The sequence below is a fragment of the Idiotropiscis lumnitzeri genome, chromosome 13 (assembly GCF_059441095.1).
Source record: "Idiotropiscis lumnitzeri isolate Australia: NSW breed Sydney's pygmy pipehorse chromosome 13, RoL_Ilum_1.0, whole genome shotgun sequence".
NCBI classification, from domain to species: domain Eukaryota; kingdom Metazoa; phylum Chordata; class Actinopteri; order Syngnathiformes; family Syngnathidae; genus Idiotropiscis; species Idiotropiscis lumnitzeri.
In genome coordinates, this window is record NC_142403.1 from 17,267,267 (window position 1) to 17,295,244 (window position 27,978).

A 27,978-nucleotide genomic window follows, 5' to 3' on the forward strand; every position below is an offset into this window, starting at 1 on the left:
CACACACACACCAAAAAACCTCTCGACCAAAAAAAACATAAAAAAATCCTCTCATACATCCAAAACTCACACAAACTTTCACAGTCAGAAAAAACTCTCATGACAGAAAACTCTGATTCCTAATGAAAAAACAACATAAACCACTCATGCACACAAGTCCCCCCCCCCCACACACACAACTGACACTCACACATAACTTTCACTCACAGTTAAAAAACTCTTACACAGCCACTCACAAACAGAAAATCCTCTCACACAAAAATCCTGTCACCCAGGAAAAAAAAAGTTTCATACTCGCATTAACTCCTCGCACAAAACCCCTCTCTCACACGGCAATACTTTTCTCAAGCTAAAAAAAAAGCTTTCACACAGGCACGCACACACATAACATCGTACATATCAGAAACACATGCAAAAAAATAAATAATAATACAAAAAAAAAACATCTTGCGCACAACAAAAAAAATACATTATGTACTTTAAAAAAAAATAGATTCGATCAATTAGATTCAAATCCAAGTGCTATATGGAAAGAATGCATATAGCGTGACCCAAAGATATTTTTAAGTTATTAAAGTTTTTTTCCCCCCTCCAAATAGTAACAATGTGGACGACCCCCAGCCCCGCAAACAACTGCAAACATCAGGCCAAATCACAAGTAAATCTGATAAGGACTGAAGCTGTAGTACAAGCACACTGGCAGTGAAGCTCTCTCCACATTCAGCGGCTCCACGCTCGGCTTTGAATGCCAGCGCTAATCTGGAACCCGAATCCTCCTTTTCTTATGTAGAAGACGAAAGAAGAGAAGTCGTCGCCGATGAGTGCAAATCTGTCAGCTACGGCCTTCCCTCCCTCCTCATCCGCCGGCCAGTCGCATGCAAAGAGACACAAGGGGTGATTTTAGGTGACAACCGGCTGGGCCAAAAATGGCATCCAAAAAAAAAATCTGACCCACTTCTGTTTTGTGCTCTGACCGTGAGGCGGCACCAGGAATGGCCTCTAAGATGCCAACAGAAAGGCTTTTTTTCTTCTGCATGTTGAGCTCATCCATTTGTTTGTTATCTCAATCCAGGATTTGGAGAGATACAAAGCTGATTAAACAACAAAAGCATATGGGAAGATAAAGAACACTTAGGTAATGGGTTTAGCCCGCCTGTTTAGCACGCCAAATTCATCCCATCACCCCTTTTTTTTCCCTCTCTCAGCTCAAAAAGCATTTGTTATTCTTTGCTCGGTCTTGATCCGGATTGGCAAAATGAACGAGAAAGGAGCACAAATAAAAAAGAAGTTGAAGACGCAGTTTTTTTGTGCAATTCTTGGACTGCAGACGTATCGGCCATTTTATTAGGTACACATTCAAACATATTAATTAATCCCAGAAATTTTCACTAGAGGAAACCCCTCAATTCCAGAACTTTTCTGGATTTAGACTGATTTTGCGAGGCCAACAGAATATTGTGTTCTAATGCTATAAAAACACGGCGCTATGACACCCAAAATAAATAAATAAATGCTAAGACGTATAAATACGTCTTTGGGAGGCAAGGACTGTATGTCTTATGGATTGAATGAGTTAAAAGAGAGCCTGTCTTTGAAAAGATGTTATGTTTTGACTGACTGAATGGTTGTGCAGTTTTTTTTTCTGAATAGTAATCAGTCAAAATAAAACATTATCTTCACAATTGCAAGACACAATGGCGTTAATAAGAGCGTCGTGACATTGATCAGACACTCGAGGGGGCAAGGGGAGAATCAAATCTTATTCGCAATTTCAACATTGCAAACACCTCCTTCAAAGTATAGGAGTTGAGTATTTATACTTCTACAAAGTACTTACCCCCTCTCATTTTGAGGGGTGTCGGTATACAAAAGAAGTTGACTGGCAACCAGTCCACGGTGCACCCCACCCTCCTTACCCCCCCCCCCCCCGCCCCCGCCTCTTGCATGGTATGCAAACCAATATGGTGCATTAAAACAAGACTTCCTCCCCTTAGCGAACCCGCTCACAGCAATCTCTGGCTCCAGCATTCACGGTGATAACAGCCCAAAGAGGTCAGTGACGAGGATGCGGAGACGGGGAGGTATAAACATATTTACACTCCTCCCTAACACCCCCCCAACCCCCCTTTAAGGAAAGCGGCCATGAGAAAGGTGCTTACTTAGAGCAGATAAAGAGCAAGATGAGAGGCAGCGGACTTGGATTAGGGGAAGGAGACGAGCCGGGCCAGAACAGGCAGGTGAGAGAAGGGTTGGGGGGGGGGGGGGGTGAGGTGTGTGCGTGTAGGGAGGGCAAGCTGGGGGGTGTTGGTGGAGGACAGCGAGGCCGGGTGCCGGCGTCTGGGCCGCTTGGATATGGGGGGAATATTAATCTGGGTTTAGCGCGAGCAGGACCCCACAAACGGCTCAAGCAAACAGAGCTTAGACGGGGCCAAGCCTCGGAGAAAGTCCTAAATCTTCACATTAGCTCCCCGCGTTTCTTCTGCTCAACCCGTAAGCTCTTTTTCTAAAGGACAGCACAAACAAACCACAACCCCCCCCCCGTCCCACCCTCAACTCAACCCCCCCCCCCCCCCCCCCCCACATAGTACCTCTTGCCAGTCCTACACTTCCTCTCTCACACTCTCTCAAAATCAAGACGGCTTTGAGATTGCAGGAAATGTATAAATCCAGGGCCTGAGTGGATAGGCAAAGATTAGAAGCCCCCCCCCCTTCTTAAAGGGACAGGATGCCCTCCAATTGTGTCGCTTATTCTCCACTTTGGCCTACTTCTGTGTCAGCAAAGAAAGAGGGAGCAAAGAGAAACACTTTGAAGGACTTGAGCCGCTGCTTCGATAACCTCGGAGAGATGCAAAAAAAAAAAAAAAAAGTGGGAAAAGAAGTCAAGTGGGTGGCTCAGAGGAAAGGGGTGGGGGGTGCTGTTTGATTGGTGGAAGCGTCTGGCACCATGTTGGGCAGCTAAATTCGCAGAAAGACGTGTTTGTAGAAATTATTTTTACTTTAACTCATTCATTGCCATTGACGGATAAACACGTCATTCATTCTTTTTCACAGCCCAGGTAAAATGAATGCACTTTTTGGCTTCTATAGCCGTCAACAGCAGTGGATGAGTTAATTATTGTTTTCATTTGTACGAAATAATTTTTTTTCTGAGGATGCTACCTCCTTTTAGCATGGAAAAAAAAACATGCCGAGCCATGTTGTCGTAATATTTGTAGACTGTCCTGTAATCGGATGGGAAAGAAAAAGGGGGGGGATGAGGTTGACGGAGGGAATTCTGTGAACCTCATCCCGTCACCCGCAGCTTGGCGACGGGGAAGGAAGCGGGAGGAAAAGTGCCTTCTGACTGAGTTTCATTAACCTGACCACATGCGCCAAAAGCTGCGGTGTTAGACTTAATCAAAGTGACACCGACACACTTGCCGCAATCTGACACCTCACCTGGGAAGCTCATCCGAGGGCCTGCTGGCTCTCAAGTACACACTTTAACGGCAAATGCATGCGCGGTATTTACTTACACACACACACGTGCACCCCCCACCCACACACACGCACACACACTTTCTCTGGCAAGTTCCAATTAAGTGGGCAAAAGTCTGTTTTTGATGTGAGCAGTCCTTTACTGTGAGCCTCGTCGCATTACCTCAATGGGATTTGAACATCAAATGGAGCATCCGAGGGTCTATCGGCCTTATTAGTCACACTTTTAAATCATTTGAATGGAGTCCAAATGACGTGCGTTCAATTTATATAAACACAATGCCGCCATTTAATAAAATGCTTTTTTAAAAAGGGCAACCGCAAAAACAATTCCACTGAGAAATGAACACCTCTGACCGTCATCCTTTTATGGGAAAGTTTTGTGGCGTAGGTCTTAATAAATGCACTGTACAAAAACAGTTTCCATATTTATACAAATCTAGTGAAAATACGCCTCTAGGAAATATTTTTCAAAAATACGACTAGCAAGGTTAATTCCCACCATGATTGAAAAAGCGAGCAGAATTATTTGCACATTGAATTTTTTTTGCCTTTTCACTTAGAAATTTTATTCTATGTTAATGGAAATCAACAAAATAATAAACTAAAATCTAAAACAAAACCCTTTTCATTTACAAAAAAAAAAAATATATATATATATATATATATATATATATATATATATTCTAATCATTAAAAAAATGTACTTTTTGACGTCTATATCCGTCAGTGGCAGCGAATGTTAATATGATTTTGGTTGTGCTAGAATGACATGGCCTCGAGTACCAGGTGAATCCTTCATTGTAGATATGAGGCAAAGGGAGCCCGGCAACGCCACCCGGTATATTCTGAGAAGTTAAGAATTAGTGCGCGATTAGCCTAATGCGCCGCAAAGAGGAGAAAGTAGCGCTTAAAAAGTGACAGAGAGTAAAAATCCACTTCTGTGGACAAGAATTACTCACGCAAAGGAGCAAAATGGGGGGTTTAGATGTGTACAGTAGGAGGACTGCTCGTGTTTAAGCTCCCTGCAAAGTCTCCCGCCGGCGGCATTATGGCGCCCGTGCACCTGTCAGACAACACAAGACGACGAGCCAACGCGACTTCATCAAAAGCGGCCTAGCAAATATTAGACAACCTTCAAACATTAGCGACGGCGCGGCCCCCCCGATGCCTCCACGTGCATGCGGAAAATGATTTATTTTAATATATTTAAGACTTTTTTTTTTAAAACTGTATCACCACTCACGCACACATTTGCCACTCTCTTCATTTCTTCCACCCTGCTGCCAGTTTGTGTGTGTGTGTGTGGCTGTTTTGAAATTTCGTCCAATCAGATTTCAACCTCTAAGTGCTGCCATGTCAATATACTGTAATCTGGCCAGGCCCTTCACAATGAACGACTGATGCAACTTTAAACTATATAAGCAAGGGGACTGTTTTCAATCATATTTCAAATTCATCCTCACAAAGCCAGAGTATTGGCCCTTGATGACATCAGCATTTTTCTGTCCTCTGATTGGTTGGTCTGAGCAAAACTTGTTTCAGCCAAATTCAACGAGCAAAATTGAATCTGACAAGGCTTCATGTGTCCTGAAACAATTTTATTTTATTTTTTTATGTTTAAATTTTTTTCTAGCACATATTTTCATTTTCATTTTTTGTTTTTAAATGTGTCCTTTAGAAGATTGTGCAATATAGAGTTTACCATGCATTGTAATTTATAGCTATATGACATTTTAGAAATACCACCTAGTCTGCTGAACCAAAACCTTAATTCATAAATATTACTAAATATTTTACGGGATAATGTATAATTAATATTCTTATTATTCTTAATAATAATAATAATAATAATAATAATAATAATAATAATATTATTATTATTATTATTATTATTATTATAAAAACAGAAGAAAAAAATTACGGCAGAATTTGAATCAGCGCAAATCACAATCTAAAAAAAAGTTTACCTGGTCGTACCAGGAAGGCCCAGGAACCAAATGTCACTGGCGACACACGAGGACCCGAGGGTGCTTGCGGAGAAGAATCACCAAAATGCAGAAGAACAACCTTCATCTGAGCAGATCAATCTTCTTGTGACACTTCATTTAGGCTGCATTGATGTGGAATTAGGGCCCATTACGGCTATTGGCAGGATCTGACAGCGCTTCCCAGGCGAGGCCTCTGCTGAATAGAGCAGATAAGGATTTTTTTTTTTTTTTTAGCCATGCATTAGAATTTTTTTCCCCCTCTTTCATTCAAGCCCGTCATCAGTATTGCTAATCAACTAAAAGAAGACGTAAGGGTTTCCTCCCCTTCTCCTCCATTCGGTCAACTTCGGCTCAGGGGATCATACCAAAGCCTTTTTCAAGGGTAGATTTCAACTCCATTCAGATTGAATATTTTCCATATACATATATATTTTAAAATCTACAATCTGAATGCGCTCTTAGCCATCTCATATCACCAAGCGACTCGCTGTCTAATCCAAATGGGAGATTTTTCATCATTCAAAGTACTCGGAAAGCTTTTAGTTGCAAAAGGACAGGTGCTAAAGTCACTTTGCCTTTACAAAGCGCTAGAGGAAATTAATGGATGGAGTGGATCTCCCAGCCAATTTCAGACTAAATTAATTCACGACCCACTATTACTTTTAAACATGTTTTCTAACAAAAAGCCAAACGACACCATTAAAAAAAAAAAATTGGTGACCCGTGAACAGCCTCCAAGTGTTGGCCGGGACAGGTGAAAGCTTGCCAAAGGTCGAGAGTCACCCCCCCCCCTCCCTTGCTCTTCACTACCGCCAGAGGGTCCACACCAAGGCCCCCGCGGCGTATCCCTCACTGACCAAGCGGCTGAGAGGCACACAGATACCCCCTTAAGGAGCTTTGCTTTCTGCCGGAAACTTAATCTCCTTTTTAAACGCCATGCCGAGGCTCCTCACAAGCCCCTGAATGGAGCATGGGGGGGGGGGGGGGGGGTGTTATTAGCCGGCGGCAGAGTATCTCCGAGCCCACATGGCATCCCGGCCCAAATCTGAATATGCGAGGCGACGCCAGCGCGGGAATTAAACCTCCGACAGACCACGCCAAATACGCCACCTCGTCCTCTGGCCCTTCTGCAGTGCCTGCACGCTTTCAGCGAGCGTGACGGCCTGTGACGGACTGACATGACAACACAGGCACCTATTGAAGGGAATTTTATGCTGGTTTATGAGGAACAAAGATACCTCAATTCACTAGAAAAATATTGCCAGAAGTACTGGGATGTCACCATATTTGTTCGTCACACACACACACAGGACACTTCATTAGGTACACCCAACCTGTCTGAGTGCTGAAACTGGAGCTGTGGCAAAAAGTTCCAACATTAACCCTCTGAATTGTCTCGATCCAAGAGAGGCAAAATGTAATAAGATCCCACATGAGGACAAGAAATATGTAATGATACAGACAGTTGTCGCGAGTGAAGCAGGACCGGTCAACACTGTTATTACCTGAACAAATCTCCATTGATAGTTAAAATTGTTTGTAAACGTGAAATCTGGATGAATTCTAGATTAAATTCTATCTATCTATCTATCTATCTTGCTAGCTAGCTATGCGAAAATTCACAAGATAATCTAAATGTTTTAATATTTTTATAAATGATCAAGTAGGCAGTGCGTGACTTGTTAGCAACTTAACTGTCTGCTAGCTAACGTGAAATCTGGATGAATTCTAGATTAAATTCTATCTATCTATCTATCTATCTAGCTAGCTAGCTAGCTATGCGAAAATTCACAAGATAATCTAAATGTATTAATATTTTTATAAATGATCAAGTAGGCAGTGCGTGACTTGTTAGCAACTTAACTGTCTGCTAGCTTAGCTACTCAAGAGTAGCAAGTTACTGTACTAATTAGGAAGCCTAATAAATGTAGAACTTGCCCCATTTATGTCTTTATATTTCACAGACATGTTAAACTCCTTAAAAGGAAATACAGTAGTCTGACCAAGTGTGTTTTATCGCTTCCTAAAATATACAGATGACAATAGCAACACCGCTCTCACTTTTGATGGTCTGCAGGGCAGGAGACTAAGCATGAACCCTGACAGAAGTGTGCCAAAATCTTGGCGGCGTTTTATTCCGGGGGAGGTGTGACAGATTATCGGAGGCGAAAGGGGGCGGCTTGTTCTGCCGGGAGCGGCAGAACCACTGTGGTCCCCGTGCACCGACATGCTCCTTTAGCAGCCTGTCAGCAGACTATCCCCCAAAGCAAACACGGCCGAGGCTTTCTGCGGGTCCTCATAAACTCCCTGAAAAGGACATTAGAGTGCCAAGGAGCTCCGAGAGAACGAGATGTGTGCAAAGCAAACAGGCCTCACAAAGCCCGTGGACATGGTGTCTTTAGTTAACCTAACAGGAGTTACGGTGTTCACTTGTCGACGCCTGAAAGGAAAGACACATTTTATGGCGGTGGGTGCAACAAATGGAGAACCGTAGTGCTCTCGTTCAAGCTCAAGTCATACAAGAGGCGTAAAGAGAGAAGGCCAGCCTCTTAAATCCGTTTTCTCTCGCGAACACTCATTTGAAAGAATTTTTCTTTTTTTTTTATTAACTCATTCGCTACCAGCCGAGTTAAAAATAAAATAAAAAAAGGATCTTTGACGTCTTTAGCCGTCAATGGCAGTGAATGAGTTAAACTCCCACTTTCTCTGCTAAAATGTGTTTTACAAAAGCAACCAACAACAACAGCAATTGAGAGGACCAACAGAGAGAGCCGAGAAGAAACGATGTGGTAACTCCTCTTAGCTTAACTCAGTGCTTCTGAATTATTTTCTGTTATGCCGCCCCTAGCAAGAAGAAAACAAATTTGTGCCCCACTCTCCGCCGCAACTGTAAATAATAGCATTTTTGTTGCAAAACAAACCTACACCGTAGAGTTACTACTCGCTGCGTACAATGGGCAATTAGAGCGCCACTGCCAACTAGTGGAGTGGAAGTGCAATTACAATTTATTGTAGTATGGCGTAAAAAAAGCATGTTCGCCAGGTTCTCACACGCCCCCGCCAGCATCGCACTGATGATTTATTGTTGTTTTTTTATTTCTGAAATAATTACTTATTATTATTCTAATTTAATTTAATAAATGAATGTCATTGATTTTTAAAAATTTTTTTTTTATGATTGTGTATTTGATTTTGACTCCCCTGCTTTACTTGGTCGTCCTGCTTGCTTGGTGTTGATATCGGTATCAGCAAACTAGCCTCATATTTACTTGACATCAACGATTTAGCTCGATATTTCTTCGTCATCACATCGAAACAAAATGTCGCGATATCGCACTTGACTAGGAAGCGTCAGAGGACACCACAGACACCGTTTGCCTGAATGTTTGTCCGCTCTCACAGTTCCTTAAGAACCCATCCAGAGGATAAGACCGCTTCACGACGTCCACCTGTGAGAGACTTGAATATGACTCATTCTCACACACACACACACACACACACACACCCCTTAGCTCCCAGATTCCTCATCTGTCTTGAATCACCCTCTCATTGGTTCACTTCTTTAAGGGTCTTTATTAATGCAGAGAAAGCAATAGGCTTTAAAGACACATTGGCCAAAAAGAAAAGGAAGACGATGCGGCCTATTGGAGTGCGGATTTCTGACTAAATGAGTCTTGACAGTGAGGAGGTTGCTCGGGCCAGTATTGTAACTAGTCAATGCCCCCCCCCAATCATCAGAGATATATCTCACCGCCTTAGACTCTGACACCCCGCCCCCCCCCCCCCCCCCCGTCCAGCAGCAGCGGCACTATTGCCCGACCACATCGTAATCCTCTTAACGCTTTGCCTTATTAACCATTCATCTAAATGACATGAAAGCAATCGGCGCAAAAGTGTGTGAGAGGAGCGAGAGAGGTCGGTGGGTGTTTCTCTGGGGTGGGGCGCCCGAAAGAAATTATATAGAAGCCAATGATGCCCTCGGAATAAAATGCAAGCCCATTCAGAATCCACTTGCTTGGTATTTGCCCCATTTGATCATGTGACAAGTGTGTCTAAGTCCACTTAAATGGACTTTAGGGCCCGTCAGGCGGAGCCAATTTAGCCAAGAGCCTCCGCCAAATTGAATTCCAATTAAGACGGCTGTGCAGATGATGAAAACGTCGCTGATCCAACGTGGCCTTTTGACTTTTTCAATTTGGGAAATTGGGCATCGCTTGATCCCTCTTATGTTCCCCGGTCCCACACAAATACCAGCGCTGGAGGATGCCACTCATTAGGGTCCATTTGTGAATCAAGTTTTTTTTTTTTTTTTTCCATTTCATCCCGTTCGGGAATTAATTCTCAGTCTTTTCACCCTCACTGGTTACTTAGCAGGACTAAAATGTGTGTTCTAACGAAATGAGAAATCTAACGCAAATCAAGTGGCGGGAGGTTTTACCCCCCCCCCAAAAAAAACAAGAATGCCTGGTTAAAAAAAGAATTTTGAAAATGTGAATTGGATGTCTCGGTCATGTCAAATAAATTTTGAAAAACTCAATCAGACAATCGCAATTTTCTTAGCCATAGGTCAAACATACCAGGACAAGGCTTGATTAAACATCTGTAGGGGGCGCTACAGACCCATTTTTTTTTTTTGTACTCTATTACTTTAAGATATGAATTTTAGCCAATCCTGACGTGTGCAAAAATCGGTGAGTTTATACTGAGGCTCTCACAAATGTGATTCAGGACGGAGAATAATCCATCCATCCATTATCTGTACCGCTATCGTCGGGAAATAGGCGGGTAAACCCTGAACTGGTTGCCAGCCAATCACAGGGCACACACACACACTCACACCTCGGGGCAATTTAGAGTGTCCAATCAACCCACCATGCATATTTTTGGTATGTGGGAGCAAACCGGCATACCCGCAGAAAACCCACGCAGGCACGGGGGAGAACATGCAAATTCCACACAGGAAGGCCGGAGCCGGAATCGAACCCACGACCTCTGCACTGTGAGGCCATCGGAGAATAATACGTCGTAATAATAATTTCGGCAGAAACAGTGGGTGAAAATAACTAAATAACCAAACAACCCCTTTAAAAGCCATCAGCACCATAAAATGCATACAGATGAGAAACTAGTATCCATAGCAACCAGAGTATCAATATTATCCATACTTGAATCAGTCTGTTGTTAAATTGCCTCCTCAAGAGCAGGATACTTTTCCTGAGCCCACTTTTAGAAATCTGCATGCCAGCCCCCTCTACCCCACCCCCCCAATCACACACAGTCCCACCTCTCCTCTTAAACACAACCTCGACTGGGTAGCTACGCCCGGCACCGGTGCGTCTTAAAAGCGTCTTTAATTCAGCCAACTTTGAAGTGGCACTCCGGCAAATGCACTCAATCAATTATAAATGAAATAATCTCCTTATAATATTAGAGATTTTTCCAGTCTAAGAAATAGCGGGAGATTAGGGCGCCCAAATCAGTTTTAGCGGTATCTAAAGTGACAGCAGCAGAATCATTGGAAGGAGCGGCGAGGAACTTAAAATGATTATGTAGATCTGTGTCAAACTGGCGAATGTTTCTGCAAATCCCTCCGCCGGATCGACCGCGACGAGGGAAACAGATTATTCCTGGCCTTATTTAAAGGGTTGCACTTCTTAAGCGGGGCGGGGGGGGACATTCATATATATTTACACTTATATTTACACACACTCCCTCGCTGCGCCGCCATCTTCCTGCCTTTGGGGTCAACGCGTTACACGAGCCTCACTTTTGTGTTGCGACTCAAGCTGTTGTTGGCTAATTCGACGAACGTACGCACGCGTTATGCGCGTTATGCGCGTTTTTGGCTGAGATTAAGATCCTGGCTGCTTGTCATGCGACGCGTCAGGTACGCTTTGGATTCACATTTACGTTTATATTTGCGTGCCCTGCACTTGCAGTAACGGAAATGTACGTTGGATTTTTTTTTTCCTTATTAGGAATCAGGGAAATTGCCTTCGCCATAAAACAGTCAACTTTGTCATTAAAGTGTAAAAAGAAGTTAATCCTCACCTCTAATATAACAAAATGGTGCCAAAGCACAGGCTAACAGGAAAGTAGTAATTGATGAAAAACATTTTTAATAAAATAATGTCATCAAACTGAGAGACATCACATGTCAAGGAAGAGCTCAATTTAACCCGGGTCGTTAGTAGAGAGTCTTTTCCCGCATAAACATGCACAAGCACACTTTCAGTGGATTTATTTGAAAGGTCAACGCCGTCAAACGGACTTTCAACTGTTTATCCAACGGGACGAAGAGTCAAACACACAAATACAAACAACACCCCTGATATCACTCGCGAGGCCACACCCCTTAAAGGCACTCACCCAACACACAAATACTGGACTGTGTTCAGTCATTTTAAATCATAAATCTTAAAATTATACAAAGTTTTACTGTATCAACAAATTAATATTTAGTTATTTTTTCATGTTTTTACTGAACACGACAAAACGATTACATGTTGTTATACAAGCTGAAAAAAAAATAGGGATGGTTACTAAAATGCTGGAGGGGGCCGCAATTTTTACCGCACAGTTTGGAAGTTCGCTATTGCCGGTACCGTTCTGTGAATGAATCTCACAAAAAAAAAATCCTTTTATGACTTCAGGGATGTTCTCTTTTCTGCGGTGTTTTAGAGAGTTTGATGTTGTTTCTACTTGTATTTTTTTTTTTTCCGATCATTACTCACAGAGCTGGAAATTATGACCCAGCGCACATTTCTATCACGCCGGGGCTCATTCATCTTTGATTACACCTTTCAGATGATATAAATTAGGCCTATCCCGCACTGTTAGTTTGATGGATTACCGAGGCCCATAGGAAACGCACTGATCAATATCATGGATTAGCCTCATGAATTTCCAGGCGATGCCATCACGCTTGGCGGGTTCGCTTGCGCGCCGCTGTTCGGCACTATTGAAGAGGACATTTTTGAACTTTGGAGTATAAAATTGCTTAACTTCAATGGAAGCGATGCGGTTTGCCCCACAATGTTGCTTTCACTTAAGTGTGGCCGAGGGAGTGGCTTCAGGTTGGGTTGGCCAGTTTGTCGGCACGGTAGCGTCAACTTGGGGTTCATTTCGGAGAAATTGAAGAATTTGTCAAAATAAAAGCGCTGGAATTCATCCAAAATGGCTGCCTCAAACCAAAATGACATTCTGTTCATTTTGGGACGTTCTTCGGTTAGACACACAATTTCCTGACCTGGTCGGTGAAATTGATGTCAACTGAATGAATTTTGGAGGGTCTTGTTTGATATTCCTGGAATGGAGATTCACTACAATATTAAAAAAAAAGAAAAAAAACTGAATCTGAATATTGTTTATTTGAATTTAAATTGCTTAACTTGAATATCTGAATTGAAAACTGAATTACTAAATAGAAAAATTGAATTTGAATTAGATAAATAATATATTTTTTGATTCATTAAAAATCTAATTTTTTTTATCAGAATTTTTTTGGTTAGGAAACTGCATCCCAATAAAACTGAAAAATAATTTAAGACTTTAAAATGCGTTTTTAATTCCTAAAAAAAAGTGCTTCTCACGAAAAATTCAATACTGCATATGCTCACATTCAGTTAGCCGAGTAAAAATTCAAACCTCAGTGACAGGCATAAGGGAACTTTAGTGTTCTTCCAGGTAGATAGATCTCCTCTTCGGCCAATCAGCACCTTAAAAAAAAAATTCAGATACAAATTAAACAATAAATCCACAATTTATGTCATTCAAATTCAGTTTTTCAATTGAATAATTCAATTTTCAATTGAAATATTCAAGTTCACATTAATAGACAATATTCAGATTCAGTCTCTCGTGGCACAAACGTCATCCCATAAAGGGTGCTGATTGGACATAATCACAACGTACCGAATAAAAACGACGTTTGAGGACATTAAATAAAATGAGTGTGACAGGAAACACACTGAAGCATTTATCAGGCTTAATGAAAACCTTCCCTCCGCACAAAGTAAAGGGCCAAATGAACATGCTTTTAAAAAAAATCAATCTCACCAATTACTGTCCATCTCTGTGTCACGCTTGCCTCGGCATACATTGAAAAGAGAGAAAAAAAAAAAAAAGAACAGGAGGAGGAAATTAGGGGGGCAGATGCTGAAGGAGGAGGCGCGCGCGTTGAAGAGTGACAACTTCATGTTTGGGTAATTATCAGCGCTCCCGCCACGGAGCGAGGGGCCTCTTAACAGCCTCATTGTTGGTGTTAAACACTTTGGGCCACTGATTGATGAATGGAAAGGGAACATGGATACACACACCTCTCGTGGGACAAACTGAAAATGTGTGTGTGTGTGTGTGCGTGCGACCCCCGCCAGCTGGACAGCCTAAAACGCAACACAACACAAACACGCACATGGCGGGATTGTGAGGACGATACCGTAGGGGGTTGCCTATCGACACATTATTCATAGCCATCTGATGGGACGGGGCGGCTCTGACACACACACACACACCCACACACACACACACACACCCCCACACACACACACACACCATGTGAAGGCGACCACTTCATCATATCGGTGACGAGCGTGAGTGAGAAGTCCCCATGCGTCCTTTTACTGCACTGTCATCAGCTTCCATGACGCTCCCTCGTGCGTTCGTGGCGATCAGTCATCTCATTCATAGTCATGAGCTAAATGGACGAAAAATAGCAAGTCGTTTGTGTCCGCATGCATCCCAGTTGCTTATTCTTAGAAGCCGAATAAAAACGATGGCAGATTTGATTCTTGTAGTTTTCGGACAAGGAACCATAATTTGGCAACTTTTGTGAGCCGGTGAAATAAGAAATGATATTGTAATCTAATCTGCTCTGTGCCTTCAGAATCAGTCGTGCCACAAAGTATATTATTAAAAATCAAACTCCAAATTTGTCAGTGCGGAGCGAGCGATACCTGAATCTATTTTTTTTGCCGCAGTATGCTTGAACATTGAAGGGTTTACCAATGAATGAATAATGTCCAATTGTGGTCAAAATAATTTGAAAAACAGATGCTATTGGTCTCTCTGAACATTGTTTAAAAAGTTTGTAGTAAAAATGTGGGTGGAAGAAATTGAGATTCTGCCAATCAGCAAAAAAAAAAACAAAAGAAAATGTACGATGCTTTTATACAATGAAAGAGAATTACACCATATACGGTAAAATGGAGAAACTCTATAGCAGGTGTGGGCAAACTACGGCCCGGGGGCCGCATGCGGCCCGTTAAACGTATTAATCCGGCGCGCCAAACTTGAAAAAAAAATTAAATGAATAAATCTTGTAAATGTTTTATTTTCTAAATACTGTGGGTTGTTCAAAGGCATATTTGTTCGCTTTCATTTCAAATTAAATGTCTTTATTTTTTCTCCGATGAGGTGAGATAACCAAAACACTCCATCCATTTGCGCCCGGTCCGGCCCCTCTGCCAAATTTTTTCCCTCAAAACTATATTTATCAGAACAGAAATTTGGTTCTGCTTCGCCTCCTTTTTCCTTGCAGCTCGCGATCACTTGCTCAGTGGCTTAATGGCGGCTGCGGCTCCTCTCTGGAGGTCAGCCAAAGCCTTTCTAAGAAGGCTTTTTGCAGAACACGGCCTCAAACCAGATTATAAAGCAACAATAAAAACAATCCCTTATGCTCATTTCTCAAAACAACACCGTGCACTAATAAAGCTTAGAAAGGAAGCCCATCGGCACGCGTCTATGCATGCTAACTTAAATATATCAGCGGCCATTATCGCGATGAAGGCCTCTGAGAGAAGACTGCGCTTAAGCTGCACAGATGAGCCTCAATTCTCTAAATGTCGGAATCCACATGACCCGCAGATGCTTTAGCGGCGATTTGACAACAAAAGACAGATGTCGAGAGGTATCTGGCGCTATGGCACCGCCCGGCCGTTTGAATGGCGTAAAGCCTCAGAGCTGTTTCTAAGTGCTCCCAAATCAGATAAAAACAGACGGAGAAAACCGAACTTCTCCGTGTAAGAGTGTGCCGCTTTGTGCGGCTCATTTGGACCAGAGAGGATTACTCCTGGATGGGAGCCAGGCTTTGGGAGGACTATGAAGACGGGAATGTGGACTTTATAGGATCATTGGAGTCAAATAGTGGATGGGAGCCATTGTGTGAGCCGTGCACGGTGTTCTTAGAAGGCAATACATCTCCATTTCCGCACAAATTTAGGATGTGAAACAGTGGCGGCTGGCCAATAGGGGGCGCTGGGGTGTGCCTCCTGGGTTCCCGTATATTTTTTTTTTTGTACAGTAAAAAACTTTCTGCTAAAACTTGTTTATATTAAGTGTACTGTAATTCAATTTTCATCCGTGAGATGGTGTCAATTGAAAAGAAGAAGGAAACAAGAAGTTATTTAGTCATTTTTTTGTTGAAAATTATTGAATATAGCCCACTATAATCGTGCATTTTAATGCCCTTAGAAAGCATTCGGCTGTTGGTTCATTTCATAATGTTGAGCATAATTATTGATGTATATTGTTAGATGATTTTTATCAGTGGTGAGCGGTCAAGGCCTGCAAGGCCTCCTCTGTTGGCCTAACATAATCAAGAAATCATGATCCTATTCTTCACATTGATGTCATATTATATCCTAGAGTTGTATTTTTAGGGGAGAGTTTTTATCCAATCAGAATTCAGCTAGCTTGTGTCGCCAGGCAGATTTCACAATACCGGTAGCATGCACTATTCGTCCGAGGCCTTCAGATATAATCGCGCTGGCGTCTGTTCAGTGTGAGTGAGGGGAGCGTTTACAGTTGATCGACAGTTGCGACAGCCAATCAGATCACGAGTTGATGACAGCAAGGCCTTCTCGCTGGCCTGACACTGAAAGTGATGATCGCCTCTTGTGATTGGACACTCACTCGTGAGGGGGCAGCGATAAACGGAATCAACACACCCGAAAGTCGTAACTGGCGACCATTCCAAACTCTAAAATAGAATCTTGCTTTTTGAAACCACAATGGCCCAAAGGAGGCAAAAGTGCGGATTTAATTGCAGATACACTTGCGAGCATTTAAATAGGATATTTCGAAATTGTAGAGTAGTTCGATATGTTCATCCCAATAATAGTGACGCATGCACTCCGTTCAAGCTTCCTCTCCAGTCTAGCTCTGCTGTAGGTTTGGGAGCAGCCCCCCCCCCCAACCCCTCCGCCCCCCTCTCCTTCCCCTGGGTGATAGTTAATTACGCCCAGATAAATCCATTGGCAATTTCTCCAGTTGCACCGTCAAGCCCCCCCCCCTGCACTTCCTCCTTTTTTTTTTTTTTTTTTTGCTCCTTCTAAGCTCATGTAATGAATCACTAATCACTCACTCCCTCATGAGCATCCCCAGTCTGTTATCTCTTAATTACCCCCTTGCAGGGGGTACCAGGGCACCGTGCGAGGAGGTGGGCCTGGGATGACGACAAAGCGCATTCCAGCAAAGTCCATTTGTAGCCATGATGTATATATATTACATTCGAAAAATCCAGAAAAAAGTTTCGAGTCTCGTGAGGAGAGCGTAGCGTATGTAGCGGCAGCTCGTAAATTATCATCGCCACCTGAGAGCCTCGGAGCGATGCGAGTTTATGGACTTGGAGAACCAGAACAAAGCGAGCGGTTCGCAATCTCGACGGGACTCCTTGGGAGCCAAAATGGTTCTCTGGTGGCGCATTTAGAAAATGGAGTGGCGGGCTCGGTCATTTGGCCAACGCCACGCTTGGGATCGGGAAGGCCGGGACGTAAATTGGAATTGGCAGTGAAACGGGGTCACGAGGATTCGTCCGTCATACGTACAAGCGAGATGGGCGCGGGAGGTCCGCTCACACAAAGGCCGACGCGCCGGCAAGCTGGTCGAAACAGACTTAGGGTTTGTCGCTGCCATTCAGCGTCTTTTCGGGGAATTCCCACACATGGGCTCGACGCAATCCTTCCCGACCCGGGAGTTTGTTTTTCTTAGGTCACGGTTAGGACGAGAGACATTGTCATTTTTTTTTTTTTTCCTCCCTCGAGCCAAAGTTCAAGATCTCAACATTTACATCATCGGCACAAACCGAGAACGACTTCCAAATCTGACGGGTGCCCCATCACAAGCCCTTTTACGGTTCTGGAATTTAATCTGGCTAATTTCAACACATCGCGCCGAGGATTTTGAAGCTCAATTTGAGAATAAAGAGAGACCCCGAATGGCCCTTTTTTGGGAATCCGGGTGTCCGTTTTGTGTCAATCGTTTAGTGAAAGCCTGTCAAAAATGGTTAGCTTCTCCAAAGAAACTTCTTCTTTGCATCTTCGCTCCCGCTCTTGCCCTGTGTCGGCACAATTTCTTTCTCTCCTCTTGTTTCTTTCCTTTTGTTTCCATAAAGCGAGGGATTAGGAAAGATTTTCCCCCGTAAAGAAGTGGTTTGATGGGCTTTTATCCCACCATGTTGCTAAAGCTGTGTAGCCCCTGGATTAGGGCCCGACAATAGGAACCCTTGTGCTGGGCCGCAGCCCGAGGGGCACAAGCAAAGCGCGGCTCTGAGAAAGATGGGAGGAAACAAACCTGCCATGCTCGATACATCAACGTCTGCGAGAAGGAGCGTCCGCTCGGGTTGCCGGGAGAAACTCGTGAAGAAAACTTGAGGTCACCTTCACCCAAGTGGGCAAGGACTTTACAGGATGTTCTGGAGCCGTCAGCATGTCCGCTACCTGTCCAGAAACACAAAAATTTCATCCGTCAGACATCCGAGGACGTTTGTGCAATGTCGATGGGAAAAAGGGCAGAAAAGTCACAGGTATCGAAATTTTGGGGTGGCCGGCGGGCTCGCCATAGATACACCTGGACACCACGTAGCTCCGCCCATGTGCGTCCTTGAAAATTCTCACCAACAACAACTCAAGTTAAATTTAGCTCCTCCCAGACAAGCGAAGGTCCTGATGTCTGAGTCGAGCTGTGTCACTTCAAAAGTACTTCTTTGACACCAATTGCAATCGTCTTCTGTCATTTTTGGGGTGTTTATAGAAAGAGGGAAAAAAAAGTTTTTCAGTAAATTTCTGATTGAAATAAAGCGACTTGTGAATACTACTCTGTTCCTTTCTTAGTATTTTAGGTCAGTTTGGATGTCCTTTGACCCGATGCTGCCTCTCACAGGTCACTTTTGGTACTACGCCGCAATCTGCTTTGGATGAGGAGACTCACCTTTGTCAGTAAAGCAATAGTAATTTTTTATATAAAAAAAAAAAAAAAGAAGACGACCAAGATGAATCATAGCTAAATTTTATTTTCCACAGTAATGTGAGCATTTTTTTAAAAGAGCTTTTGACGGGAGACGCAAAACCGGGATTATGTGATTGCATTAGTGCTTTTTGGGGAATTTTAATTATAGTCATTTTTTATTTTGTTTTGCTTTTTAAACTTTGTTAGTTTTCAGCTTTGTTAGTTTTTATTAGTTTTATTTTTTTTTTCCAAAAACACTTACTTTTAGTTGAGTTTAGTATTAGTTTCCATGTTTCAAGAAACTGGTTTTACGTGATTGCAGGATTAGAGAAACCACCAATTAAGTATTTTATCGTACACATTCCAAAATATTTTTAAAACATTTGGATAATACAGTTTAACAGTCCACAGACTTTGAATGACCTCAGCCTGTCCACTAAAGTTTTTGAAAATGACTGACCGACAACTTTAAAGTTGTTTTGTGGAGTTTTTGGGGGGGAAAAAAACATCCAATCCTGGTGTTGTTTTGTGGTTATTCAATTGACCCAACAATTGGGGTTAAAAGAAAAATAACCCAAAAAGTTGAGCCAGTTTTTGACAGAATTTGGGTTTGTTTGTTTTTTAACAAAGATGTGTAAACTTTTCATATCCACGCACGTACAGTATATTTTTTTTTCCTCGTGAGATTTGGTCTCTCTCACATTTCCAAAATCGGCTAAGATGTTCACAACCTGTCGCTAAGTCAGTGCCTGGCTGACCTCATCTTTTGCACAATTATGGGTATTTTTTGGGGGGTTATTTGTTTGACTCAAAAAGTGGCATCTCTTTTTGAATCATAGGTAATTTTTTATGTAGTTGAGGACATATTCAAAAAAGGACCGATCCACTACTTGGTTTAATTTGACAAAACTTTCAGGGCCGTTTCAACACAACCCGCATTTTAGAATTGTTCTGCACAAAACAACCCAATTTTGGGTTGACCCAAGTAGTGGATCAATCCATTTTTGACCCAAAATTGTTTTTAGTACAGTCCTCGCCGCAATCTTCCGGGGTCAGAAGGTCGCCCCATGACAACACGCGACGTGGGACACACACAGAGGCCGGCGAACAAGTTTGAGGGCCAATCGCAAGTCAGAGGATCGCTAATGGCCGCCTGCATTGTTACTCCAGTCACAGGAGTCCCTTGGAAGCGCTCCCATTCCGAGCCATACATCAAAATGATTAATTTCACCCCGATGAGCGCGCGGGCGTGCGGGCTAACCTTGACGGCGAGCACGCGCCGGCCACGCCAGCTAATATATTCATGAAGTTGAAGAAAGCTTAATGATACAAGTTAATGGGCTCTGAAGGCTGAAGGCATCAACTTTCTCCTCGACTTGACGTACAAGGCTGTGCAGTGGCCACTGGAGGAGCCAAATGACAAACATGCCGGCGTTCTAAAACCTGATTAAAATCCGAACAAGGTTCATAAATCGCCTCGGCTGAGCCGCCTCGAGTCCTGATGCAGGGATAAAGTTTGCAGGCGGGAAGAGGATGATGGAGAGGAAAGGCGATGAGTTAGATCTGGAGAGGAGCTTAAAAGTGGGGGCTGAATGCGGGCCCGGCGCACAGAACAATGAGAGCGCCCGGGAAATCCACGGAAATCTCAGATGAATTCGAGGTTTAGGAAAGTTAGCAGCCTGAAGGTGAGCACAATGAACGGGCGCGTTTGCAAAAGGAGAGCGCAAAGTTCCATCGCAGCAGCAGCCTACAAGAGAACAAAATGGTTGCCATTTTCAAAGCCAATGAGCTGCAACTTTGAATAAATCAATCAGAAGCGAATTCATTGTTTGACCTGCTTTTCTTACTCCAAAACTTTGTTTGTGTTGAGAATTTTTTTTTTTTATGTATGCACTCACAATTCTACATTTACTGTTCCCCATTGTACATCTTATACAACATTTGCTATTCACACACACAATTTGTTCATAGATATTTATTATTCTACTTTTTCTCACTTTGTTCTTTAACGTGTCTTTATATATCCATTTATTGGGGTCGTACTATATCAGGGGTGGGCAAACTTTTTGATTAGCGGGCCACAATGGGTTCTAAAATTTGACAGAGGGGCCGGACCAGGAGCAGATGGATGGAGTGTTTCGGTAACCTCACCTCATCGGAGAAAAAAAAAAAACATTTGATTTGAAATGAAAGTGAACAAAAGCATTGCAACAAAATATGTGTCTTTGAAAACCACAGTATTTAGAAAATAAAGCATGAATAAGGTTTATTCATTTCATTTTTATCAAGTTCGGCGGGGCGGTTTAAAATGTTTAACGGGCCGCGTGTGGCCCCCGAGCCGTAGTTTGCCCACGCCTGTATTATATTAAACATTCCTTTTGACTCATGAAATACTATTTTTATGTTGCAGACAAAACATGCTAGATAACCTTAACAAGAAAAATCAAGTACATGCAGTGATATTAAAATGAATCTATTTTTGTTGAAAAATCTTTTTATCCTTCCATCCATTTTTTCTGCAATTAACATTCCTTTTGACTCAATGTTATTATTTATTTATTTTAACAAATGCTGCAGACCAAACACGGTTAATGCATTCCTTTATAGAAAAAAAAAACGTGTAGTTAGTGAATTATAAAATGACATACCAGTCGTTAAAGATTATTTTTTTCATTAACATGTCTCATTAAGTTGATGAAATAATGTGATTTGCCCTACAAAGTGTGTGTTCCTATACTTTATTATTTGTAAAGTATTCCACTGTAATAGCAGATGATTGAGATTGACTTTAAAAAGGGAGATTTGAGGTGATTCCTTCTTGTTTTAATTGCGGGAATGCGGAGGTCTTATTTCTGTCGGCTCACAAAGTTAATCCGATTGTCCTTTTTCTCTTCAGGCCAAAAGGTAACGCAGCGCTTTGTGGCCCGAGGGAAGAAACATCTAAATATTTAAAACAAATGCGTTCTGAAATGTTTTTATTGCTCAAATAAATAGGTCGACAAGCAGAGATAACAATCTGTTGCATGGGGAGGGGGGGAAAAAAACAACAAAAAATGTCAATTGTTAATTTTCTTTCCCACGCTGCATGCGTGAAAATGTGTCCGAACATTGCCAGTGAAGTTTTGCACATATAGTCCACAAGCGCCCCCCTCAAGTTTTTTTTGTCTCCTACTCTGCACTCCACAAAATATGCAAGCTTTACTTACATTAAAAGGCTACTTCGTCTTCTTTTCGCTGCCCTTAATTCCAAAACCTCAACGCTTTTTTCCCCTTACCGAGAAGAAATCTTTTGAGGGAAAACCTTGAAGAGGAGCGGGGCATTATTGTTTTAATCCTCTTACCAGCAGTCATTTGAAGACATTTTTTTTAGGGGAGGGTGTGAGCGAGATGGCGTCTTGTCTACCGCAAATCCTGAACCCCCCAAATAAATCCCCCAGGGGCCGACCGGGAGATGCTGCAGGCAGGAGCCCGGCAGCCTGCGTTTGCAACTCGGGTGACTTTTCGCCGATCAGCCACTAAGTATCGGGCGCGAATAAACTAGAAAAGAAAAGAAAAGAAATGACTTAATTAATTCAACCATTTAAAGCTCTTTTATCGCCATAATTACCGTTCAACAAAATCTTTATAAATTACAGCACGTCAGGGTATAGCAAAAAGGCATGAATTTTATTTTGTATGCATTAAATAAAAATGGAAACGTAATTATGACTGAAATTAAATTAATATTATCGTTCTTATATAAATAGAAAATAAATACGTGATCGTTAATTCTGAGACGTTGGCATGAAAAGTGCGGGTGGTACTCATTTAAATATAAATTAAAAAAAAAGGTGAATATATTTTTATATTGATATAAAACTATAAAACTGATTAATATATATATTTTTTCCAAACAGAACATACTGCAATGAAAATTAAGCGTGTATGTTGGCAGGAAAGTACCGATGCTAAAATTTAAATGACTGAAAGGGGCGGGGTTGCCAGTTGGAGGAGAGCGACTTGATTGGCCTACACCGTGCCTACGTCACTGCGTTCCGCTGGACTTTTAAAAGAGCCGAGAGATGGACGCCACAAGCATCCTCTCCACTTTTCAGGAACCAAACGGGATATTGTCAGGATACGCACAAAGTCAAACGGGAAACATTTAAATTACATATTTAAACCAAATAATGAAAATATGAGGATTTTTGCTGAGACGATTTAGGAGCCGGTGGAGATATTTCACTTGAAAAGAGCGCAACGAGGAAAGGGGTAAGTGGGGTAAAATTGAGAATTATGTTGTTGTTTTTAATTGCAATCTCCAATTTTACTTTATATGCTGTATATTTTTGTTAAACTAAGAAAAACGTATTGTTTTAAATCTACATTGCAAATGTAACACGTAAAAAATAAATTGCAAAAATCACCGATTTGCACTGTTTTTGTTCATCTATAGAGGGACTCAAATGATAAAAAATTGAATATAAATTGCTGTGTCAGCACCTTTATCCGAAATATTTCCAATGTATAGTATTTGTTTTAAGGAACTTGTTTTTGTATTTTTTATGAGCGCGATTACGCTGCTCACTTTAAATAAAATAAAGAATGCTTTTAAGACGTTTATAAAGCATGGAAGTGTACTTTTGGAAGAGCACTTAATTTTTTTTGTTTTCTGTCATATTTGTATTTGGATAGAAATCTGATGTGTTTTTTTTTAATTTTGCGCGGGTTGACTATCAATATATATTTTTTGTTTGCTTTTGTACCCCATAATGTTTTCAATACAACATCCACGCCTGGAGCAGCCAAATGCTATGTAACTCATAAATCCTCGGCAATTAGCATAATGAGGGTTAAATCACAGCCCCGGGCCACGTGTCGTGAAAGACGACAATGTTCATTTTTATTCTCTTCTTCAATGCATCTTAAAACGGTGCAGATTACAATAATACTGCCTCGGGTTGATGTTAGCAAAAGAATGCAAGATAACGTTTTTTGTTTGTTTTTTTTTTTAAAGAAATTTGATCGCGCGCTCGAGCGCACACGCGCGTGCATGCTGCTCGACCTTTCACGTGTCAGTCAGATGATAAATTAATAGCCCGGTACAGTTCAAACCTATTTGCACCCACATTAGACAGGAGTCCACGGGGACCCCACGCAAATGTGTCAGTCAGCCTGGGGGCGTTTGGAACGGAACACGAAGCCGGAAAAAAAAGAAAGAAAAACGGGTTAAACTGTCACGCCGAATTTAATCATTTCGAAAAGCCGTTCTCAGCCTTAAAAAGAAAAAAAATATTTGAAGAAGAATGTAGCAACGTTCATTTTAAGGTAGAAATAAGATCAAATAAAAACGGAAAAGTAACTTGTTATTGTCAGAATGATTTGTTTGTAAACATCACTATAACATATTTTGATATAAGGCCTATTGTAAATATAAATTCTATATATATTTTAAAAAATCACTTTTGTTGTTCAGAAGACCCGATTATTTCCTGAAAAGTCGGCCTATTATTTTGATTATGTAAAGTCGCACAATAACTTGACGGTCATCATCATCATCAAGACATTTATTCCAAAACGTACATTTACAACTATTCTGTTATACATAAAATGTTTCATTTAATTGCTAAATTTTCTGTGAGCAAATTGCGTCTGTGGAAGTGTGATTAAATTGTTATTTTTTTTACGTTAGACGTTCTTAGTTTGAAATAACTAATAAATAAATAATAAAATAAATAAATAACATCAACTAAATTGAACATTAGATTTATCACGTAAAATATTTTTTCGTCTTATGGAGTGCCCTAATTAATAAAGTGGAGTAATAAAATTATTATTTTTATTCATCCACAGTATCACAAGTACACTTTTTTTTTAACTATAGTAATAAGGACAAAAGAAGAAGAAAATTCCTTTAAATGCAACCTGACTGCTCTGGACAATTCATTCATTGATGCCAATTACAAAGTACATCACACCCGCACACACTGTTGACTTTTTTTCCACCTGTTGCCATTTAAATGATCCAACATCAAAACTCACTGGTAAAAATAATAATAATCCGTGCAAACCATCCAGAGCGCACCCAGAAAATTACAATTTCTAAATAATGTGCAGCTGTTCATCTGTGCCAGCAACGTATGACAAGCAAATGCTCTCCCACTAAGGCAGAAGTAAAACTCATACACACACTTTGGATTTGTGCCTTGAATTTTTTCGAAATGTAAAATATGCACTTAGGGTCAATAACGATAGGAAACGCTTCAATTCGTGACTTGACACTGACTCGGCGCTTTCTCCAGGTCATGCAGCACTACGGCGTGAACGGCTACTCCCTTCACGCCATGAACTCCCTCAGCGCCATGTATAACCTCCACCAGCAGGCGGCGCAGCAGGCCCAGCACGCCCCCGACTACCGGCCCTCGGTTCACGCCCTCACGCTGGCCGAAAGACTTGCTGGTAAGTATCAGCCGCCGGTCATGGGGCAACCCCGTCAACCCCTCTACGGCGGAGGAGGCCTGAATTCAACGTGCCGCGTGGCTTGTTTTTCCTCTCAACGGCTGCACATTTCAAGACATCATCCTGGAGGCCCGCTACGGCTCCCAACACCGAAAGCAGCGACGCAGCCGGACGGCCTTCACCGCCCAGCAGCTGGAAGCTCTGGAGAAGACCTTCCAGAAGACGCACTACCCGGATGTAGTCATGCGGGAGCGTCTGGCCATGTGCACCAACCTTCCCGAGGCCCGGGTGCAGGTAAAATGCTGATACGACTTTTATTTTTTTTTTTTGCTTTGACTTAAGAGCAAAAATTTGAGATACAAGCGCTGTTCGGTGGCAGAGACCTCAACTCACTTTACAACAAGTAGCGACTGAACAATTCTTCCCAAAAATGCTGATCACTGTAGAACAAAGCCCCCGATTGAAGTTTAATGTCAAACTAAACACCAAAAGGAAAATGTGCAAAGAAGTTAATAAAGTCTGTTTAGCTTAATGCTAACCATCAATGCAAAATATCATAGACATGCTAGCAGCTATCTTGTAGACAGATATACAGTATAGCAATACTCACAGTCATATATTCTTTATCTTCTGTGAAGAATGACCAATATTACTGCTCAGAAGTCCTCATGTTGTCATGTCTTTGTCACACTGCCCCCAGGTGGCCATATCCGGAAGGAGCAGCACAATGTCAATTGAAATAAAGCAAAACTTTCATCCATTAGATTTTATTCAATTAAATTATGTTCTGTTTTTATAAAGGAAAATAATGCCATGAAAACGTATTTGCCCCTTTTCTAAAATTTGTCGACTTAGTGGTTGGGTGTATTTTATTTATTTATTTTTTTGTCAATGGAGAAAATACGGCGCACATGCAAACTCCACCCAGTAAGTTGGAACCCTGGAATCAAACCACCAAGCTCAGAACTGCGACGAGGACGCACTCACCACAATTTCACCGTACGGCCTAATATTTTAAATAGTGACAAAAAAACGCATATCTCACCTTCAGGTGTGGTTCAAGAACCGGCGGGCCAAGTTTCGCAAGAAGCAGCGCAGCCTGCAGAAGGAGCAGCTCCAGAAGCAGAAGGAGGCGTCAGGAACCGCCGAAGCCTCCGCCGAGGACACCAAGGCCGAGTCGAGACCCGCCGGCGACACCCACTCCACCCCGCCTCCTCCGTCCTCCGCCTCATCCTGCCATTCCGAGTCAGATAGGCTGGCGGCGGCAGCGGTCAGGTCTCACGAGCCCGGCGAGACGAGCGTGGAGGTAAACGTCACCTCCCCCGAGCCGTCGGACGGCGAGTCGGCGGCGGAGGACAACGCGGATGTGGAGGAGGACAGAGTGATGGGGGAGGCGAGGGGGAAGAACAGAGAGGAGGCGCAAGGGCATGGGGAGACGCGGCATGGTGGCAGCTCGCCGTCCTACAAGCAACTCAGCCCGACATCAGGTACGACGATGTTCCGCAGAAGTTGGGTCTGATGAGACAAACTTTGTAGCAACATCAAATTTGATAGGCATTTCTTTTACGAGTAGACCCACAAAATCTTCTTCCTGTCTCTTAGACTCCCCCCTGAGTTCACCCGCCCTGCCGTCCTCCAGCGTGCCGGGCGGTCCGGTCCAGAGCAACTCGTACGCGTCGTCGCCTCTCAGCCTCTTCCGGCTGCAGGAGCAGTTCCGCCAACATATGGCGGCCACTAACAACCTGGTGCACTACCCGTCCTTCGACATGAGCGCGCCGTCCTCGCTGCCCTACTTGGGCATGAACGTCAACATGCCGTCCCCGCTGGGCTCTCTCCCCTGCCAGTCTTACTACCAGACGCTGTCTCAAGCCCAGCAGGTGTGGAACAGCCCGCTGCTGCCGGGGGCCTCGGGCGGCCTTCCGGGAAGCCTCAATAGCAAGACCACCAGCATCGAGAACCTCCGGCTGAGAGCCAAGCAACATGCAGCCTCGCTGGGATTGGACACGCTCCCCAACTGAAGGCGTTTCGATGCCAAGTGCGTTCGCCCTCCGTGTTTGCCCTCGAACTCTGGCTCGACCGACGCGTTCCTCATTTCAACCTCTCGCCTGAGCACAAAAACTTCACAGGGCCTTCAGAGGCTACCTTGATTGGAACTTTCCAACTGGGTCGGTTCTTTTCAAAAGGCCTCCGACATGAGCATGTGTCTGCCGGGAGAAGATAAAGAGAACATAAAAAAAAAAAAAAGATGAATCCACTGGACTGCAGGACAGTGACCCCCCCCCTCCCCCCAAAAAATATTTTGCAATTGCCAAAAGCTGCCACAAGAGGGTGGCAAAGCCATTGAAACTCAACTCACTTCGGTATACTGTAATTCCTCGGCGCCAAGACGATCCGGTGTCGGTGAGTTTTCCAGCAAATACAAAAGACAGTTTTCTGAAAAAAAATAAATAAATCAAAAGCCGAACAGTGAATAAGTGGGGGTTCACTGTACTGTCAACTTGTGGCTATTGTTGGTTCCTATTCCACTTTTGCTGCAGAAAAAAATACTCTTATACGCCAGAACCATGCATGCAAACATCGCAAGGCTTGCAGGTTGACCGTTTGCTGTGGAATTTGCTTTAAAAAAAAAAAAAAAAACTGTTAGGAATACAAATTGGTCACTATAATCCAAAGTTAATCATATAAATTATTTACTTTGATTTTTTTTTTTGTTTTTAGCTTGTGCTAAAAATGCTTGACATCATTCATAACAGCGAGGAAAACTTATTTTGGCTCAAGGGCTCCCCCAATTGATGTGAATAGTAAATTAATAGAGAAAAATCACAAATAAAAAACATAGTTCATAATA

At 42.6% G+C, this 27,978-nt stretch overlaps 1 protein-coding gene and 1 long non-coding RNA gene across 2 annotated transcripts; one reads left to right on the forward strand and one right to left on the reverse strand.

The window, feature by feature from the left end:
• LOC148324801 (uncharacterized) lies at window positions 1–25,807 on the reverse strand. Its single transcript, XR_015846402.1, has 4 exons — window positions 25,741–25,807; window positions 18,039–18,184; window positions 13,116–13,186; window positions 1–1,091 (listed from the first exon to the last, which is right to left on the reverse strand). It is a non-coding gene; the product is annotated as an uncharacterized LOC148324801 (long non-coding RNA).
• On the forward strand, window positions 22,784–27,968 carry LOC148324802 (diencephalon/mesencephalon homeobox protein 1-B-like). The gene is made up of 5 exons (XM_088314202.1): window positions 22,784–22,943; window positions 24,974–25,130; window positions 25,246–25,424; window positions 26,182–26,617; window positions 26,733–27,968. The coding sequence occupies exons 2-5, from the start codon at window positions 24,977–24,979 to the stop codon at window positions 27,146–27,148; spliced, it is 1,185 nt and encodes a 394-aa protein (XP_088170328.1). The 5' UTR covers window positions 22,784–22,943; window positions 24,974–24,976; the 3' UTR covers window positions 27,149–27,968.
• The last annotated feature ends 10 nt before the right edge of the window (window positions 27,969–27,978 follow it).

Bases quoted from the DNA above. Each gene is read 5' to 3' on its own strand.
- LOC148324802 (XM_088314202.1), top strand. From the start codon at position 24,977: ATGCAGCACTACGGCGTGAACGGCTACTCCCTTCACGCCATGAACTCC. The intron at 25,131-25,245 runs GTAAGTATCAGC...GCACATTTCAAG, and splicing joins GCTGGCCGAAAGACTTGCTG to ACATCATCCTGGAGGCCCGC. The intron at 25,425-26,181 runs GTAAAATGCTGA...TCTCACCTTCAG, and splicing joins TTCCCGAGGCCCGGGTGCAG to GTGTGGTTCAAGAACCGGCG.